Genomic DNA, 21,590 nt, shown 5'->3' with positions numbered 1-21,590 from the left:
CACGTGGGGCATAAGGGACACGTGTTAAAAATGAAAGGTCAATGCGGGCAAAGGAACCCGCTGAAGAAGAAGCGCAGCTGGGACCCAGCTCACTCAATTGCACCGGACGCAGCGTTTGACTATCTTCTTCCCGCCAACAACGCCGATATGCTGACGTGGACCACTCCACGTGTCATTTTCTTCACCGGCCGTGTCTTTTAAATCCGCCCGACGGGCCGACACCTCTCTCTCACATCTGCGCTATTATCTCCTCTTCCTCCTTTCTTTTTTCTTGACATTTTTTTTCTTAGGAAATATAATCATCGGTTGACCAAAATGCCGTACTGCAACGTGAGCAAGGAGAGAGCGTCGGAAGATAATGGAATCGGGACGACAATTTTCTATAGGAGATTCGGTCGGGGGGGCACCAAAGTCCTCCTCATCATTGGTAACCTTAACTGGATTTTTTTTTTCGGTGATTTGATTGCTATAGTGATGTTTGGAGGACGGGAATTGGGGATTTTGTTTTTCTGAAGAGATGATGTGGATTGGGGGTTTCTGATGTTGATAGGTCTAGCGGCAACGCACGAAGCTTGGGGGCCGCAGATTAAGGGATTGACTGGTGTTTATGAGCCAAACGATGAGGAGGAAGCGGTGCTGTCTACGGCATCCGGTGATTGTTCTGACGAGAAGGAGCAGGCCGTGGATGGGATCGAGGTGTGCTGTTTCGATAACCGCGGCATGGGCCGAAGTTCTGTTCCCTCAAAGAGATCAGAGTACTCGTGAGATTTTCCCTCTTCTGCTTCCTCTTATTTAATCTCTTTTTTTCCTCCCTTAAATTTTACTGTAGAAATTGATATTTTGAGAGATTATGATGCTGCGTGAAATTGGGGCGCGAGGGGGAAGGAAATTTTCTATGATCATTTGAAAGGATTGTTTGGAAATTGATTTACTGTTATGCGTGGTTTGCAGAACGGCTATCATGGCCAGTGATGCCCTGGCTTTGCTGGACCATCTGGGATGGAAGAAAGCTCATGTTTTCGGTCACTCAATGGGTGAGTTAACTCTTCTTTTTCTATTTCTCTTTTGCGTTTTTTTTTCTTTGATAAATATTTGTTTAATTAATCGAATCTTGGTTACAATGGACCCTTTGTTATAATTTGGTTGGAGTACTTTGACACAAGATGATTTTGCTTTTTCTATTCCTTTTTGTTTTTAGAGAAAAAAAAATGTTGAATTTCCTTTCCATGATTTTGAATAATGGGCTGAGACTTAGGTTGAATGTTGACGGAATGCCTTTATGATCTTGGAAAACAGGTGCTATGATAGCTTGCAAGTTGGCAGCAATGGCACCAGAGAGATTACTTTCATTGGCTTTGCTTAATGCAACTGGTGGAGGCTTTGAGTGCTTTCCGAAGGTATATTCTCATGAAAGAGAGGACTTAATTACCTTAATATGCGCGTGGAAATTCGCTTCGTTTTTTTTTCTATGTAAATGGTAAATTAGGTTTTCTTCTAATGTTAACTTTTTTATTGTTATAATAACTAATAAGTAGCTAGTTCTCTACTGATTCTGAGGTTTAACTTCTATTAATATAATATTTTTCCTTAGAAAAATTATATGCCGTGATTTGTAGAGTTCTATCTGTGGTTAGCGAGATTTTTGTTTCAAGCTGACTAAAAACATTGTGTGTTGCTCCTTTCTTCTAACAGGTTGGCCGTCAAAGTATATCCATTGTATTTCGTTTCCTAAGGGCAAAGACTCCACAGGATAGAGCTGCTGTTGACCTGGAATTACATTATAGCAAGGCAACTACATTTCAACTTCTGTGAAACTTTCTAACAATTTAAATACAGTAACAATTTTTTGACTTGAATGAGTTGTATCAGGAGCACTTAATGCAAAAATGTATCAGAACAGCAAGACCGCTGCTCAAAATATGTGACATTTTCTAGAACAACATGATATTTGTATAAAAGCTACAAGACAACTATTTTCACCACAAATTAGGAAACAACACTTAAACTTGTTATTTATCTTAAGACAAGATTGATAATCTTGAAGTTTTGATAAAACGTTCTGGTGTTTTGAGCATTTGTTTTACACTTGCTTTAAGAGATCATGATGCGATTTTTTTCCCGTTCCTATTTGCATTATATCTATTTATTTGAGGGATTAAAAAACCCAAATTTGGTCCTTCATCTGCAGGAATATCTTGATGAATGTGTTGGATCAAGTACAAGAAGAAAAATTTTGTATCAAGTAAGGGATTTATAATCTTGTTTGATAATAACTAGTGGAGCTTTTTGTGCACTTGTCTTCCCATTCATTCTGTTCATTAGTCAAGTTGCATAAGGATATCTAGATTATCCTTTTCTCAGCCAACTAGCTGAGGATAGCATTTCAATCTATCGTTCTGAACAATGCAATAAAAACCTGTTCTAAGATCTCATTTCTAAACTTTCTTTAATTGGAGGAAGTGAAACTTTGGTAAATTATAGCGATATCTATATCAGCAATGCTACTCCCGCTGATGCCACTTCCCTTTATATCCCTTTGCTTTCTACATTGTGTTCTACCTTCACTCATTTCTGTTAAAAATAGGAGACAAATAGAAGATAAATTTTGAATGGAATTTCTTATTCCAATTTGCAGAAAAGTTACATGTTTATACAAGCAAAATAGTATCAATTAGTAATCCTAAAATAAAAATCATAATTAAAACATAATCAAAACAAGAATAATCAAAGCACATGGATTGCTAAGATATATAATTATCCCGTGTTTGATATAATAGGAGCATACGGATTCCTTGATGAGAGCACGATGTGTCTCACATATTATGGTTTTCTTATATTCCCTCTCAATCTAGGAATATATCTATTGATCATTTTTAGCTTCAGCATTACTTTTAGTTACCATTTGTTGTTTGTTACTTCTCCAGATGAGAAGATTTTTCCACACGAGTGAATAATAGTCAGAGTTCATGAATTTTCAATCAGTTATGGACCTAACCTAGTCAGCATCAGTAAATTTTTTTTTATTACCCCTATCTATTTCCTTTTTGAAAAGTAAATCTTTCCCATCAGTCCTCTTTAGATAACTTAATATTTTGTAGATTGCATCAAAGTGTTCTTTACTTAGACATTCATAATTTGACTAACCACACTGACAAACTAACATATATCAGGATGAGTGTGGGAGAGATAAAAAAGTTTTTCAACCAATATTGATACCTTTCATTGTCCACTTGGAGAGTATCACAATTTAATTATATTTTATTAGTAGGATCAATAGGAGTGTTTGCATATTTGCATCCTGTCATCCCGATTTCTTTTAAAAGATCTGGTGTAATTTTTTTATTAAGTGATATACATACTTTTCTTCGATCTTGTAATTTTCATAACCAAGAAATAGTTTAGGACTCCTAGGCCTTTAATTTCATATTCATTTGATAAAATCGCCTTGTCCCTTAATTTCTTCTCATCATTACCAGTTAGGATAACATGATCCGCATAGACAATTAGGATTTTAATTTGACTAGCAGGTAATTTCTTCATAAATAAAGTATTAGGTTACTTTTGAGTATTTATATTTTTTAATTGTAATTATGAATCTTATGAACCAGGCTCTTGAAAAATTCTTTAGGTCATATAAGGATTTTGTAACTTTACTAACTTCACCTTTGTTGTTCGTGGTCTCGTGGTCTCGCATACAAGAGGAATATTTATACATTTTTTCTTTAAGATCTACATTTTGAAATGTGTTTTGACATCTTGTTGGTGAAGAGGCCAATTGAGATTTATAGTTGGAGAGATGATGACTTAGACAAAGTTAATTTTAACGAGTGATGCAAATATTTCTCGATAATCAATGCCATAAGTTTGGTTATATCCTTTTACTATTAGTCTGACTGTGTCTTCGAATGCTCTTGTCAATCCTATATTACATAATGAAGATTTAGTTGCATTTGACAAGCTTTTTTCCTTTTTGATAAGATCGAGAGTTGTCATGCACCATTCATTTGCATCTAAAGTATTATCATTTCTTCATGAGTAACATTTATCTATACATGTATTTTTAATGCTTAAAAAATGATGTTGGGAATGCTCACATTAGAAATTTTAGTTACTACTGCGGAGCCAAATACATAGACTAAGAAATGTTCAGATTCAAACATACATTTTATGGATTACATGGGATCTAGTAAATTCAGGGAGGGCCATATAAGGTGTTAATCAAGATTGGACTGTCATTATTCAAGCTTAGAATAGTTCATATTTTTTGTTTCTCTTTGAAAAACTGAAATTAAGTTTTTTTTTTTTTTTTTAGTTTAATAATTAGGTGTTTGCTAGTAAGGGTAGTTGAGGCTTTTTTTACTGTCTGTTTCCTTTTGAATACTCGAAATTATAAAGATATTTTAGGTATTTGTGTGTTTGTCTTGTAACATGTTAGAAACCTATTTAAAAAGCATGTGAAGGGAATAAGATTTTAATTTTTGGTTGCTAAATTTTAAAAATTCTCTTAGCTCTTGGAGAGAAATAAGACTCATTAGAATTTCTCCGTAGTGTTTTTTCACGACTTATCGACCAAACTTCATGTACCAAGGTTCTTGCTTTGCTGTAAGGAACGAGTCATGATTTTCCCTTCCACCTTCACCTCCTCCTTTTAGGTTTTTGCAAAGCTTGCTAGCTGGAAACTACCAAAAGATCTAGGGAACTTATTAGACACAGTTAGAGCCGATCCTACTAGGCTTTTCTCAAGAAGAACTTAGCTTTCACGTTGCCTATTCCATAGTATAAAATTAGTGTTACTTTGTGAATGTTGATTGAAGCTTTATTCAGATTGGTGATTTTGTTGTGGAGAAATGTTTGGTTCATTAATACTCATTAGGTGTAGTTGATTTTCAGTATAAATTAGACCTTTATATCTTTGATTGTTGATAATTTTAAGTGTGATCGGGACTTTAGTGTTGTTATGGAGAGATGAAGCATGGAGGTCTGTGAGATCGATAAAAAATTAATATTTATATGAAGTGTTGTTATTCATCCTTTGAGTGTAAGTTTTGAAAAAGTAATATTTTTTTTAGAATTTGACATCCGTAAAAATGAAAAATTTGTTCTTTTTAGGATGATATAATTAATAAAGATGTTTTTAATGGCTTTTGGGTCAAGTTTGTTTCATTCATGAGGTGGAATATGAACAAATGTAGAACAACCAAAAAATTTAAGAGGAATAGTTGAAATAAGTATGTTATTGGGATGTATTTCGGAGGATATGGTAAGGGCTTCAGAATATTTTACTAGTTGATGCTATTCAATTAATGAGACCTACTAGAATATACTTTTTCTCATATTAATTTGAAATATTGTTAGGAATCATTATGGATCTAGCAGCTTTCAGAAGATGTGCATTTTCACTTTTAGTAATCACATTATGTTGAGGAGTATATGTGTAAGAGCTTTGATGTATAATTTCTTATTGAAAAAGATAGTCCCCATAATTGAATGAATTTTATTTTAATTTTAACTTATGAGTCCGTATGACAAGTTTTAGATTTGTCATTCATTAAAAAGATTCATGTTGATCTGGTATGATCATAAAATAATAAATTGAACCACTTAGAACTAGAGATTTTGGTCACATGGTAATGTCCCCAATGTCACTATAAATTATAGAGAAAGATTGAGAATGTTTATATGTATGGCTTGAATCTATGTTTCCAGTGTGTTTGAATAGTTGTTAATAGTTGATGAGCACATTAAATTAACTTTGAATTTTTATTATTGACAAAAAATGGGAATAATTTTTTGAGATACATAAAATTTGGATGATCAAGATAGAGATGCAATGACATCGAAGGCACTTTTTTTAGGAAAAGATATATATTGAACATGTTTTCTATTTAGTACAATACTTTCTTCAACATCTAGGAGGTAGAGCCTAGCATTCTCTTTTGTATTGTCAATCATCTTTCTCTAAACTAAATCATAAAATTCATAATCAGAAGGGGAAAATTTAATAACATAATTATATCTATAATATTTTTTCTAATAGATAGAAGATTGTATAAAAGCTTAAGAACTAATAAAACCGAGTTTACAGATATAAAATATGAGATTTTGATTCGTCCAATGCTTATAACAGAAGATAATAATCTATTAGCATCCCTTACAGAGTATTTCTTGGAACATTGTATATTCTATGAAATAGTAAAATGCCCCAATCATGCGATTTGAAACTCTTGAGTCTATAATCTATGATTGAAAATTGTGAATTTTTTATTAAAAGCATTTACGACTATACCTTTTTGAGCAGATGATCTGATGATGATGTTAGATGTGGCTAGAGTTGAGCTTGTTTAGGAGGTGGTCGAACGCCTTTTTTAGCATTTTATTTGCTCTTTATTAAATGATGGAAGTGTGAAGGTAGATGGCTTTAGAGTTTTCATTTTTTGTTGCAGAGAGTCTATGACCTTGCTTACCTAGTTTTCATTTTATATCTTTTTCTTAAGAGAGAATGGTTGCACTCGTGAGATAATCATCTCTATTTCTCACTTATGAATATCATAATTAATTGGGCCTATGGGAGATAATTTTTCTCATTTAGTTTGTGGTCAATGAGTATTAGATTTGAGGAGAAACTTTTATGGCTGTGGATGTGAGCATGAACGATTGGTTGATGAGTAGAGGTGGTGTAGGAGAAGGGTTTCGCGAGCGCCGAATATTTTCAGGAGAGCTCTTACATAATACGAAACGGAGCTCGGCAGAATGTGGATCGCTCTAATAAATGCTAAAAATACGAGTGAATAGAAGAGTAAATGAAAAACTTGAATATAATTTCTTTATTTAAATAAAAAAATTAAATATTTTTAGAAGCAAAATATTGTCAATTTCTAAGTTTAAAATTAAAAAAATAATTAAAATAAGAATAATCAGAGCACGTGAAAAGTTCAGATGAATAATTATATTTTAATTAATATAATCAGAGCATAAAAATTGCGTGATGAGATATCGAAATTTTCACACTTTCTCTCAGACTAAAACCTGTGTTGCTATGACGATTGCCTCAACTTTCTCTTCAAACAAATTGCCTGTTATGTTGTTCACCTATGAACTGTTACCAGTTCAATTGCGGATTAGTTTTCAAGGCATGATAGAGGAATTATAAACGCAGAATTAGCTTCACAAGCTTGTGTCTTTGACTTTTGTTTTTAAATTTTCTTTGGGACCAATTCGGTCAGAAATACGTTAAAGCAATATCATCAAATGGAATGCAATCTAAAAAAGGATTTGAGGGGCAAGTGCATGCATGCTGGACTCACAAATTGTCATCAAAAGAGCTCGATGCAATCCGTTCAGCAGGCTTCCTGATATCAGTCATCCATGGCAGGTTTACTCTCTCTCTCTCTCTCTCCCTCTTTGTATGTGTGTGTGTTCTTAAAAGGTAGATAGGAAACTAAACTGTTGTGCATAATTTCTGTAGGCATGATGTCATTGCCCAGTTATATCATGCAAGAAAACTTGCAAAGAAGCTTCAACCGGCTGCAAGAATGGTAGAATTCCATGGTGGCCATTTAGTGAGCCATGAAAGACCAGATGAGGTATGACTTGATTTGGGTAAGCTTGGAGTAAACCTCTCTAATCTGAAAGTTAATTTCTTGCTGAATTGTTGGCATCATCTATCAAAAAGTACAATTACCTTTTTTTTCGATCAAGAAATACACCTTAGTTTTCATTATGAAATAAGGGAGATATTTAAAAGACGAATAGGTTGTAATTTTGGCTGTTGCTTTCATATAGGTTTCGTTTGGGACGGCTTTATTACTGCTAAAGCAGCTTTTTAGTAAAAAATTAAAATTTTTGTATTAAAAAGTTGCTTTAAGAAGCATAAAGAAAGTCGTCCCAAACGAAGCCATAATCAGAGACCAGAAATCTGTTTGAATCTATTTACATATTGCTTGAGCTTTCTGTTCTTGCAGGTCAATGCAGCTTTAATGGAGTTGATCAAAGCAACTAAAACAAAGACCATAACACTAGAATGGTCAAATTTGCCCATGGCTGAATCAGATAAACATGGTACTGCAAATCCTATGTACCATTCCCACGATCATCAGCTGTATTTTTACATGGATTTCTTCAAATTATATTCCTCTAATTAAAAAATTGTTTCATATTTTAAACAGGGTGGCTTATTTTGAGGAAGCCCGTTATCTTGAACAATATCAACACAACTAGGGAAAGCTATCTACTAACCACCTATGCCTATGACATACTGGGGAAACTACAACTCAGCTTCCTCTATCTCGTAGGAATTTTTGTGATGGGATTTAACTATATAAAAACTTCTTTCAGCATTTTATTGAAGCCGGTCAGAGTTTCAGCATCAGATTAATAGAGGCTCAAATCTCCTGCTTGTTGTACAAGGTAACATCGAGCGGAGGATTATTTATTATGTTCGAACGCTGAATTCAGAACATCGTTCAAATATCAATCAGAATGCATCATGTCACATCTTCGCTCGGTATCACGGCTCGGTACTGTCGCTTGGTATCACGGCTCGGTACGGTCGCTCGGTACAGCTTGGTACAGTGGCTCGATACTGCTGAATACCACTCGGTACCACTGATGTGGCGCATTCTAATTTGTCTTTGGACGTTGTTCTATGTCTAGTCTTCGCACAGAATAATATACACTCCCTGTAATTCTAATAATATGTACTAACAAAACTTGCTATGCCTGTACGGTTAACATGCTCAGCAAAACAAGTAGAATAAGGGTTTCCGAGTTTCTGTACAGAACTGGGAGAAGACCAAGGATGCAGAAGGAACCAGAGATGGATTTCTTTATGCCTTACTGTTAATCCTTTGCTACATGTAATTGATCATATTAGTGGATTCTGATTATTTGCAGGTCTATGTACAGTAAAATGGGGGACAGAAAAAAAATAATAATTTCATTCATTACATAAATATGTCAGTAACAAATTGGGAGTATTCTTTTAAGAGAAAAAAATATTAAAATTAATTAACTATAGAACAAGTGCAATAAATTTACAAAAAATAAAATCATTACTTAAATTTCTTGTTTAGTATCTTTGTTGTAGTTTATGACAAATTGGCAAGTCTAACATTGTTATTTTATGGGTAATTTGCTTGTTAAAAATTAATAAAAAAAAATGTTAAAACAATAAAAGTGACTGAATTTCATAATTTATTTAATGTCGTAAAAAATTAATAAGAAATTTAAATCCAATGAACTATTTAAATTAACGATAAATTCTTTTAGAAAATCATAAAATTTTAAAGCATGGTGAGGTTCCTAGGCTACACCGCCACAGCTACTAATTTGGCTACCATAAGAAATGATCTATTCCTGTGGTCCAACATATCAACAAAATTATTTTGTGCGGAAGCCGGACGCAACGTTGTGTTCGGAGGCGAATCAGGTGCAATTATGTTACTGGTACCGAGCCGCGATACTGAGCAATATCAAAGGTATCGAGCGAAGGGATGATGTGGTGTATTTTGATTGGTCTATTGATGGAATTTGGCATCCGCACAGAATAATTTCTTCAAATTGGCTATGAAATTGGTTTTACACGTCTGTGAATAAAATTTTGTTTTAAATTATTAAAAAATTTAATATCAAGGAGCGATTATAATAGGATAATATTGTTCTTCAAAATATTATGAGGTGAATTTATATTGAATTTAATTTTTTTTTTTTTTTTGGGAAATTAATTTAATATTTTTAATATCATTGTATCACATCATAAATGATTACGTAAAAGATAGAGAAAACAAAATTTATGTCAGAAGTTTACCCAAAAAAAAAAATTTATGTCAGAATATTTTGATGGGAAATGTATCAGATTTTGCGCTGAAAGATTAGTACAATTTAGAATATTATATGCAACACTAATTTTAACATAAATCTAAATACTTAGAAACCATCATGATAGTTTTCGCGTCAGAATAATTTTTTTTTTCTAAAATACATACATAAATTTTTAATAAGAATATCATACTTATGACTCATTTGATTATTTGAAATATAAAATAGCAAAAAATTTGGATTAATATATGTTGATCAAATTTTGATTAGAATAATTCTCAAAATAGTTAAATTTATCTTGAAATGTTTATAATAATTCAATTTATTTTATTCACATAAATAATCACATTTTTAATATATTGTATGCTGTCTTCAATGGAATTTATATTGATGAAATCTAATAAATTTATCATTTGCAATCTTTTTATTTTTACTCATATAAAAAAAAGAAATATATGAATTTTGGATGAAATTTTCAATTAAAATAATATTTTCTTAAATAATGGAATATAATAAATTTATTATTTGAATTTAAAGAACATGTTTTTTTATAATTGAAATTATGGCTCTTGAAAATAAAGGAGAAAAAAAAAGAGGAATCGGCATTCATAATACAAAAACTAGTTAAGGAGATCAACAGACATTTATGTGAAATAAAAAGCCATAAGAAGAGAAGCAAAAGCCTACCGTTGCGTGTGAGTGCAGAGCAGAGTGTGAATGCTGAGGAGAGGAAGGAAGAAGAAGAAGATCGCTGAAAGTTAATTTCTTGCTGGATTGTTGGCATCATCTCAATTACCTATTTTTTCAATCAAGAAATACACCGTAGTTTTCGTTGTGAATTAAGGGAGAGATTTAAAAGACGAATAGGTTCTAATTTTGGCTGTTGCTTTCATATAGGTTTCATTTGAAACGATTTTATTACTACTTCATAAAGCAGCTTTTTAGTACAAAAATTAAAATTTTTATACTAAAAACATAAAGAATGTCGTTCCAAATGAAGTCATAATCAGAAACCAGAAATTTGTTTGAATCTATTTACATATTGCTTGAGCTTTCTGTTCATGCAGGTCAATGCAGCTTTAATGGAGTTGATAAAAGCAACTAAAACAAAGACCATAACACTAGAATGGTCAAATTTGCCCATGGCTGAATCAGATAAACATGGTACTGCAAATCCTATGTACCATTTCCATGATCATCAGCTGTATTTTTATTTTTACATGGATTTCTTCAAATTGTATTCCTCTAATTAAAAACTTGTTTCATATTTTAAACAGGGTGGCTTATTTTGAGGAAGCCCATTATCTTGAACAATATCAACACAACTAGGGAAAGCTATCTACTAACCACCTATGACATACTGGGGAAACTACAACTCAGCTTCCTCTATCTCGTAGGCATTTTTGTGATGGGATTTAACTATATAAAAACTTCTTTCAGCATTTTATTGAAGCCAGTCAGAGTTTCAGCATCAGATTAATAGCAATAGAGGCTCAAATCTCCTGCTTGTACAAGGTAACATCAAACGGAGGATTATTTATTATGTTCGAACGCTGAATGTAGAACACCGTCCAGAGATCAATCAGAATGCGTCACGTCACCTCTTCGCTCGGTACCACGGCTCGGTACTGTTTGGTACAATGGCTCGGTACTGCTGATGTGACACATTCTGATTTATTTCTAAACGACGTTCTATATCTAGTCTTCGCAGTGAATAATATACACTCCCTGTAATTTATGAGCTTCTGTACAGAACTGGGAGAAGACTAAGGATGCAGATGGAATCAGAGATGGATTTCTTTATGCCTTTCTGTTAATCCTTTGCTATATGTAATTGATCATATTAGTGGATTCTGATTATTTGCGGGTCTATGTACAGTAAAATGGGGGACAGAAAAAAATAATAATTTCATTCATTACATAAATATGTCAGTAACAAATTGGGAGAATTCTTTTAAGAGAACAAAATATTAAAATTAATTAAATATAGAATAAGTGCAATAAATTTACAAAAAATAAAATCATTACTTAAATTTCTTGTTTAGTATCTTTGTTGTAGTTTATGACAAATTGGCAAGTCTAACATTGTTATTTTATGGGTAATTTGCTTGTTAAAAATTAATAAAAAAATGTTAAAACAATAAAAGTGACTGAATTTCATAATTTATTTAATGTCATTAAAAATTAATAAGAAATTTAAATCCAATGAACTATTTAAATTAACGATAAATTCTTTTAGAAAATCAGAAAGTTTTAAAGCATGATGAGGTTCCTAGGCTACACCGCCACAGCTACTAATTTGGCTACCATAAGAAATGATCTAGTCCTGTGGTCCAACATATCAACACTTTGAGGAGAAATTATTATGTGCGGAAATTGGACACAATTCTGTGTTCGGAGGTGAAACAGGTGCAATTATGTTACAGATACCGAGTCGCGATACCGAGTAGTACCGAACTGTGGTATTCGAACGAAGGGATGATGTGGTGTATTTTGGTTGGTTTTCGAACGGCGTTCAACATCCGCACAGAATAATTTCTCCTACACATGTCTATGAATAAATTTTTTGCTTTAAATTATTAAAAAGTTTAATATCAAGGAGCGATTATATTGGAATAATATTGATCTTCAAAATATTATGAGGTGAATTTATATAGAATTTTATATTTTTAAGAAATTGTATCACATCATTAATGATTACGTAAAAGATAGGGAAAAAAATTTATGTCAGATTATTTTGACGGGAAATGTATCAGATTTTGCGCTGAAAGATTAGTAAAATTTAGAATATTATATGCAACACTAATTTTAACATAAATCTAAATACTTAGAAACCATCATGATAGTTTTCGCGTCAGAATAATTTTGTTTTTCTAAAATACATACATAAATTTTTAATAAGAATATCATACTTATGACTCATTTGATTATTTGAAATATAAAATAGAAAAAAAATTTGGATTAATATATGTTGATCAAATTTTGATTAGAATAATTCTCAAAATAGTTAAATTTATCTTGAAATGTTTATAATATTTCAATTTATTTTATTCACATAAATAATCACATTTTTAATATATTGTATGCTGTCTTCAATGGAATTTATATTGATGAAATCTAATAAATTTATCATTTGCAATCTTTTTATTTTTACTCATATAAAAAAAAGAAATATATGAATTTTGGATGAAATTTTCAATTAAAATAATATTTTCTTAAATAATGGAATATAATAAATTTATTATTTGAATTTAAAGAACATGTTTTTTTATAATTGAAATTATGGCTCTTGAAAATAAAGGAGAAAAAAAAAGAGGAATCGGCATTCATAATACAAAAACTAGTTAAGGAGATCAACAGACATTTATGTGAAATAAAAAGCCATAAGAAGAGAAGCAAAAGCCTACCGTTGCGTGTGAGTGCAGAGCAGAGTGTGAATGCTGAGGAGAGGAAGGAAGAAGAAGAAGATCGGAAGAACGCAAAAATGGCGGACTGAAGAGAAGGAAGACGAAAGCTTATAGCAAATTGCTCGCAGGAACTTATCTTGCAGAGAGAAGATTCTTTGTAATATTCCTTCCAAAGGTATATTCTCCTTCTTGTTCCCTTGTCCGGCCTTTCTTTTTAAGGAGACTAAGGCTTCGTTTGGGACGGCTTTTTTATTGCTTTCTAAAACGGAGTTTTAGTACAAAAATAAAAAAAAATTGTACTAAAACTCCGTTTTAGAAAGCAATAAAAAAGCCGTCCCAAACGAAGTCTAAGACTTATTATTAATGGGAAGAAATTGAATGTCAATGAGAAATTTAAATAATGGGAAAATTTTTAAACTACTTATTATTAAAATTTTAGCAATGTAATTAAGTATTGAAAAAAAAAAATTTAAAAATAGGCAAAGTCAGTCCATCAAACAGGCTATTTATGTTAACTCAGACTTGCTAATTCATGTGTGAGTTGCTGAATTGACTGACAATTTATTTAAAAAAATTACTATTGAGCTACTTGCTATAGTAAATTTTGAAAAAAATAATTTAAAAATAAAATAAGTAGAAAATATATTAAATCTATATTTTAAAAATAATTTAAAAATATAAACTTAACGTAAATTAGAATTTCGATATTTTAATAGAATTCAATAGTTTAAATATACATAATGATCAAAATTTGATAAAAATGACCATGTTTGTTTTTTTTTATATTATTAAAATTTTAATAGATGTTTTTTAAATGAATAAGCATCATACCGAAAATTAAAGCGGCAAAAAAATAAAGATTCAAAGTTTCACGTTAAACATAGGCTTAGAAAGTAAATATCATAACTCTATATTTTTTGTTTAAAAAATATATATTTAAACTATTGACTTCTATTAAAATATATAAATTATATTTTACACTAATTCTAAATTTTTTGTTTTTGTCTATTTTTAATTTTAAAATAAATTTATTTAATATATTATCTACCAATTTTATTTTTAAATTATTTTTCAGAATTTACTCTATCAAGTCACTAGTTTAAAGGACAAATTACAAACATAATTTTCTTTAATAAGCCGCATGTTAGTTTGGCAACTAACTGGCAGAGCAAATCTGAGTCAACATAAGTAGCTCGTTTGATGGGTGACTTTGTCTATTTTTAAATTTATTTTTTCGAATATTTAATTGCACTATTAAATTTTTAATAATAACTAGTTTAAAATTTTGTCCTTAAATAATTAGAAGAAAAAAATAAAGCTAGATAATAATTATTGAGATTACAAAAATTTCATCTTATTGAGTATAATTTTTTACACAAATAGATGGATCTTTAGATGGCCTAGAAGAAGCAAATAAGATTATTAATGCATTTATTTGAAGATGATTTTGTTTAATATTACGACTCAAATGTTTGAACACATTATTGAAACTTAGGCTTCGTTTGGGACGGCTTTTTTACTGCTTTTTAAAACGGAGTTTTAGTATAAAATTTTTTAAAGCCGTCCCAAACGAAGCCTTAAGCTTCGCTTTTGATAGTTTTTTCCTTGATGTTTTTTCAGTGGTTTCAATATTTTTTTTTCTAAAAAATTGTTTTAAAAAAAAAGTAAAAAAAAATCATAAACAAAACATTAAATTAGTATTTTACATATTAAAGAAAGTAATACTTAACACATTTAAAGAATTCTTAGAATATTTTTATTAATTTATTTATTTAATAAATCCCTTGGTTTTATTGTACATTTATGATCGATTTATCTATACATGAGAAACCTTAGGGGTAGGAAATAATAATAATATCTATATCTGTATACTACTATTATAAAAGGGGCTTGAGTTTCCTTCCTCCGGCAAATCTTGTTCATCCATTCTACTTATTTTTAAATTATCTTGGCCGTCCATTCTATTAAAAATATTTATTAAATGAAAAAATTCATATATAACTCTTCAAATTCTATCATTTATTATTTTTTATTTACTCATTTATTTACTGCTATTATTATTCATTTATTTACTGCTTAGAGCGCTTCATATTCTTAATTTATTTCATTGTCGTGCTTTTAATTTTACATCCAAACATTTCTATCACATCCCGCCGTTCGGCTTCAAATTCCCGTACGGTTACAATAACCCAAGCCGAACGTATATTTTCAATAACCTATACACTCTTGTTCAATCCGTTGCAAATTCCTCATTTTGGAGTCTTCGGCTTGCCCTCGCTTTCTCCTCTCAGTCTTCTTCTTCGGCAGGTTTCTTCTCCAATTAATTTCTATAACTTTAGTAATAATTCTTCTTACAAGCATCTAGGTCTCTCGCAAACCCATCTAAGATTATCCTGGCGATGGCGGAGAGGTCAAAGGAAACGTTGATTTAAAATATTGTGGGGAACGTACATTGCAGCGATTCTTTCTCTGATTTGCTTCATAACAACCCGAAGCCATCAGAATCGTCCATCAAGGCCAAAATCTACAGCCTTTTTGGCAAGGAAAGGCAGTCCACGAAGTCCTCGGTGGCGGAAAGCATAAGGATCCTTCCCTATTTGCTTTGTATCATTTATTTTGAGGTTTTTTTTTACCTGAACTAAATTTTAGTAATGTTGATCTTTTTCATTGAAAAAATAAAACAATGGTTTTGAGTTTATTTCTATTTCTGTTAGCATAGGTATTTTTGCGAGTTTACCGTAGAGTAAAATTAGTTGGACCTTTTTAAATTGAGATCCCTGCTTCGTGTTATGATTGCCAAATTACTCTTGTGTTTGTTTGGAACTGTGTTATATTTTGTTATATCTAAACTCACATGATCAAGTGGTTATTTCCTGCAGAGTAAATATGGCGGAATTGTTGCATTTTGGTTTGTATGCCTAGAGAATGACTATGAATTAAAGTAATTTAATATCTTCTTTTTACTCACATGTTTTCCTTTAGCTCTTTCGTTTCCAGATCTCTACTATATCTGCTTCAGCGAAACTGTGAATCAGGACACTATTTCGACTTCAAATTTAGGTAATTAATTTTATGATGTAAATCGTTTATTAATTTCATTTTTAGAAGTGAATATATTTCTTGTCCGAATTATGTTTCTTAAAATTGTCTGATAGCTCTTTCATTTCTGGATCTCTATGATTTCTGCTTTAGTGAAATGGTGAATATGGATACTATTTCGGCTTCAAATTTAGGTAAATCTTATGACGTAAATCCTTTGTTAAGTTCATCTTTACCATGAATATATTTCTTGTCCGAAATATGTTTCTTAAAATTGTCTAATAGCTCTTTTCGTTTATGGATCTCTACAATGAGTTATAAAGAATGTTTAGAGTTAGTAATTTATAACTTGTTTTTTCATGTATATATAGGTGCTGGTGATCGCACTACTAAAAGCAGTAAGAAAACTTTTCTTTATCTTCTATTTGGCATTTAGTTCATTGCAGTGTGGAGGCTCAATCAGATTCTCAATTATTTGAATCCCAATCTGAACTTGCTTATAAAAATATTTGAAGTATACCCATGCATTCAGATTTTCCTGGCATCTTGAGACCTTCAATGATTTTTGATACAAGCAAAAGCTCTGAGTTTAATGAGTATATTTTTCTTCAGAGGAAAGTTAGTGTATATTGCTGATGGTTTAAAAATTATATAGTTCATACTAATTATATGAGCAGACTGTCAACAACTTATATAAACTATGGTTTCTTATTGCACCTAAATTATGTAATGAATGTAAACCAGGAATGAGACTTCGGATTTGGGGTCAAGCTTGATCTGATCAATGCAATTTTCTCTAAAATCTTGACATTTATCTAGGATTGGTCCTTGGATGTGGGGCTTGTTCTGCATCACTCATACATGCTAGGATTTTAAGAATTTTAATGTTTAAGAAATTGTAGATCCATAGGTATTGCCGTATTGGTTGCATTTGTACACAAGTACTTGAACTAATGTTTGAGCGTGATTGCAGATATTGTTTTTCTTATAAAAATTTCTGCTGCACTTTTTCCTCATGATTTAATTTTGACATTATTTTTATGTCAATTGTTTGATCGTCATTGCTTCCATTACAGAAATACTATTGTAATGGATATTAGCCTTAAAACAAATTTCTTAATTATGTCAAGTATATTAGCCTTCCAGCCATTCATGATTACATATTGATCATGGAATGGAGGTTGTTTAGTTCCTTATAAGAGAGGTAGGAACACAGGAGTTGATGGGAAGAGCTTCAAAGCCGAGGCCACCCCTCTTTGATGCTTGTGACTTGCAAGATTATACTTATTCAATTATCTAACTTATCTCCACTGACGTAAGCAGCTTACTTTAAAGTAGTAAAGCTTTGAGTAGATTGTAGTATGTAAAGATACTTCTATAGTTCTCTTCTCTTCTGTTGTATTCTTTTGTTGTAGTTCTAAGGAGAGTTACAGAGATATTTTTGTTGATTTTGCCTAAAAAATTCTCGGTTAAATGTTAGTCTTGTGATTAGTAATTTTTATAGAATTGTTGTTGTTGTCTTATGCAGTGTCTTCTAAAACCTCTAAAGATATAGCTCATTTAATTTTCATGAATTATTTTTGTCTTAACTAATTTATATAAATGATATATTCTAGAAACTAGGCTTAGATTTTTATCTTAAGAAAATAGTATAAACTTAAATTAACCCATTTAAATTTTTAGATATGATCTTAAGTCATGCATGTGTTGCACTTACTTTGTTTCTCTTATCATCCCACAATATTAATCATCTTCATTAGTGTGAAACATTCTTATTAAACTTTAATAAAATTAGTGAACTTGATTTGCTAATTTAATCATTTCCGCAGCATGCTATTAGGCCTTGTTAATACATAGCCCATTTTGGTGTAATAATAGCATTTGAATACTCAATAACTTAATTCCTTTGCTTCTCCTTATAAAGTATTGTGAAACTCATACCTTATTGACTTATGTAACAGACTATCCTATTAAGTTTATGGTTGCTCCTTAAGTTGTGTTTCCTGTGTGAGCTAAAAGAGTAATATAGTCTTTGTAGTGTTCAATTTAAGATGCACCGATAACCTTTATGTTAGATGTTGCTTTTATTTTATAGATATATATTTTTATATATATATATATAATTTTTTTTTATAGATTTTGATTTTTCAGTTTATTTAGTTAGGTCTTCTAAATCCGTTATTACACCTCTACCACAACATTTTATGTTAAGCAATGATCAAGCACCAATCTATGATCAGGAAATGTCTTATCTGAAGAAGGCTTTCCCAATTTTATAGTAGTTGATTGAGCTTGTCGTTATTCAATGATCTATTTAAATTGTGTAATAGGTTTTCAAGTATAAGTTAATTATTTTAATTATGCTTATGTGCTATTTTTCTTTTTCTGCTAAGAATATGCTTAAAACACTAAACATTTTTAAAAGTCGCTAAACTACTTTTCTTCGGCTTCATTAGATACTCAACAATTATCCTTTTATATACATTATTCATGTTTATAAAATACTTTGTTTCTGAGTTTTTTTGTGAAATTTATCTTTTTCTTAGATGGGCTCACCTGAAAGATATGATCATATTTATTGGATTGATTTATCTAAAAAATAAGAGATTGAAAAGAACAAGAAGAAGAATACACAAAAATTTATAGTAGAGGAAAATGTCAAGTCGAATATGAAGAACACCAACTCTGCATAGAAGAGAGAAATCAACGAGTCTTTACAGGCTTCAGCATGAAAAAAGATTATGTTTCTTTTGAGAGGATAAATAGAAGATTTGTAAATATTTTGGATGGCCTAGAGTTGCACATTGGCATTTTTAATTCTATGGAACAAAAAGAAATTGTGCAATTTATCTATGATTTGCAAAACAAAGGAAGGAAGAATGAACTTGGAGGTATGTTCACAAAATATTAAACTTTGAGTTCATATTCATATTTATTTGAGTTTTGGCATATATAATTGTTGATGTTTTCCTTAATTTGTTCCTTGATTAATATGTCTAAAAGTATAACATTTATATTTCTTAGTCATTTCTTTAGAATTTTATCTTATCTTATCATTTATAACATTTGATAAATTTTAAAATTTTGTTTAGAGCATACATATTCTTAACCAAAAAAATGGATGCATGGAAAAGGACAAGTTACAATACAATTCGGATGTTGTTATCACTATGCGGTTGTAATTTGAACTTATTTATTTGTATCTTTATTGATTTTAAATAAATTTTAAACTAACAATGAAATTAACTACAGGAAAAGAACGGGATCCCTCCGGGTATGCTTCGTAATGTGATTGCTGATCCTATTCCAAATCTCTTCAAGATTATGATAAAACGATTAATTACATCGCATGTTCTGCCTATTAATTGTGTACATGATAATTGCATTATTAATATATATGAACCTAGTGATTGCATACCGCCTCATATTGCCAGTCATGATTTTGTAAAGTCATTTTCTATCGTGTCATTTTTAAGAGAGTGTAATATAATGTTTGGACACAAGCTAGAAATTGTTGGATCGGGCGAATTCATTGGATCAGCTTCAATTTCTCTTCCAGTTGAGTAAGTATAAGATATTATTTTTCTTCCTTTCATATTTTAATTTTTTTTTAATAAGTTAGAATTTATACAGTAAACTCTTCTATGGATATTAGATAATTTTATATCATATAGATTCTTAACTTCAAATATCAAATATTCAGATCTGTGCTTGTCTTAAATGGAAATGGAGATGATCTTGCTAAGCATTGTATTTCTACAGTTTCCTGCAAAAGGTTTCATAATTTAACATCATTTTCAATTATACATATATCTAGAATTTCTAATGTATTTAATTTTTATTTTCTTAAATTTTGCAGGATATATGTTACTTTTAGAAAGATGGATAAGGCTAAGCGACCGCATAACTTCAAGCTTGATTTAGATTTACAAATATAAAGTCTTCTGATTTAAATGATGCTTCTGAAGCATATCATTTATATAAGAGGATGTCTTTATAGGGTGATAATACTGGATTTTTTCTTTTTTTCTTCACTTCACAACTGTTATCTTTTGTGACTGGTTGGTAGACTTATGCTCGTGACTGGTTGGTAGACTTGTGCTCATGACTGGTTGGTAGACTTATGATTATGATAATCAAGCTATTTTAATTATATAATATTAGTATTTGAAGCTATTAATTGCAGTAAGATCACCAACATAGAGGATAAATCAATAGCAATTTAGAGTCTTTTTTTTATTTTTGGGTTTAGGTTCTACTTCTTAATTTTGCTACTAGACTTTGTGAGTGGTTGATTTTTTCTCAAGTTATATAGGCTTGGTGAAAGGTTGTATGAATTATGTTGGTTTAGAGATTGCTTAGGAGATTTGCTCATGGAATAAGAGGAATTGGTGAAAGGATGTATAACATGAATTGACAAATGGATCTTATTTATATGTTTAGTTAATATAATAAATTAATAATGATAGATTTCTTATATATTGAAGTGATCAATTCATGTGCATTAATCTTTTGCTGTAGATTTTTTTGTAATTTGAACAAAATGATCTATTTTGGAGAAAAGGAAGAAGATTTTTTTTATCCACTATTTTGATCAAAGTTAAGAAAATTTAAGAAACCTATAAATCTATATTATCTTTTTAAAATTATTTAGCCGTCGTTTCTTCTGAACAAAGTTAAAAACATATAATTAAAATTTTTATTCAAGTGCATTTAATGCACATGTATTTAATGCTCAAATACATTTTAATTTTATTCGCTTGCATTTAATGCATGTGCAATAAAATTATACGCTTAAATATAAAAAAATAAAAAATAAAAACATGTGATTTCTATTATGACTATAATGATGATTATCATCATAATAATAATAATAATCTTAATTTGAGTTATTCATATATTTAGCACGAGAGAAATAAAAAATATCTTAATTTCATTATATCTCTAATGAACGAATAATTCATTTGCATTATTATGATTGTAAGATAGTAAACTATGGGTGATTAGCTGTTCTTTTGTGAATGAATTATAATAAACTTATTCTTCTTGTTACCCTTTTAATTTAGTATATAAATATTATGCTTAATGTTATATTTATAATGAATTTTTGAGCTTTTCTTCTAAATGTGAATGAATTATTTTTATGATATTAGTTCTACGGGAAAAAAAATATGTATTTTAGTTTTGAATTATAAAATTATATTAATTTTTTTATATATGATAATTTTAAGTGAAACATATAACTTTTCATTAGTATAATTAATAATTAGAATTGTTTAAACGGATAAAATTAATAACTTAATTTCTAATAAAAAAAATAATTTAAAT

General features: G+C 30.3%; 1 protein-coding gene and 1 pseudogene across 4 annotated transcripts; both read left to right on the top strand.

Moving 5' to 3' along the window:
• Window positions 1-221: 221 nt before the first annotated feature.
• Window positions 222-11,741, top strand: LOC110095408 (putative aminoacrylate hydrolase RutD). 4 transcript variants are annotated; one of them, XR_002302964.2, is made up of 10 exons: window positions 222-427; window positions 551-761; window positions 952-1,034; window positions 1,297-1,397; window positions 1,693-1,788; window positions 2,189-2,242; window positions 7,224-7,372; window positions 7,466-7,599; window positions 7,962-8,058; window positions 8,166-8,210. XR_002302964.2 is itself a non-coding variant. In XM_020820951.2 (10 exons), the coding sequence occupies exons 1-10, from the start codon at window positions 316-318 to the stop codon at window positions 11,294-11,296; spliced, it is 1,224 nt and encodes a 407-aa protein (XP_020676610.1). In that variant the 5' UTR covers window positions 222-315; the 3' UTR covers window positions 11,297-11,741. The 4 variants fall into 4 exon arrangements, 3 of the variants coding, with proteins under 3 accessions (XP_020676610.1, XP_020676633.1, XP_020676620.1); XM_020820951.2 differs by lacking the exons at window positions 7,962-8,058; window positions 8,166-8,210 and adding exons at window positions 10,884-10,980; window positions 11,094-11,741 and having other exon boundaries at window positions 7,466-7,583; XM_020820974.2 differs by lacking the exon at window positions 8,166-8,210 and adding an exon at window positions 11,094-11,741 and having other exon boundaries at window positions 7,466-7,583.
• Window positions 11,742-18,990: 7,249 nt separating this feature from the next.
• LOC110095660 lies at window positions 18,991-20,226 on the top strand (annotated as a pseudogene).
• The last annotated feature ends 1,364 nt before the right edge of the window (window positions 20,227-21,590 follow it).

This window comes from Dendrobium catenatum, unplaced genomic scaffold (genome assembly GCF_001605985.2).
Source record: "Dendrobium catenatum unplaced genomic scaffold, ASM160598v2 original_scaffold_76759, whole genome shotgun sequence".
NCBI lineage: Eukaryota > Viridiplantae > Streptophyta > Magnoliopsida > Asparagales > Orchidaceae > Dendrobium > Dendrobium catenatum.
The sequence above is the reverse complement of the archived record's forward strand: the minus strand, read 5'-3'. Positions and strand labels throughout refer to the sequence as shown.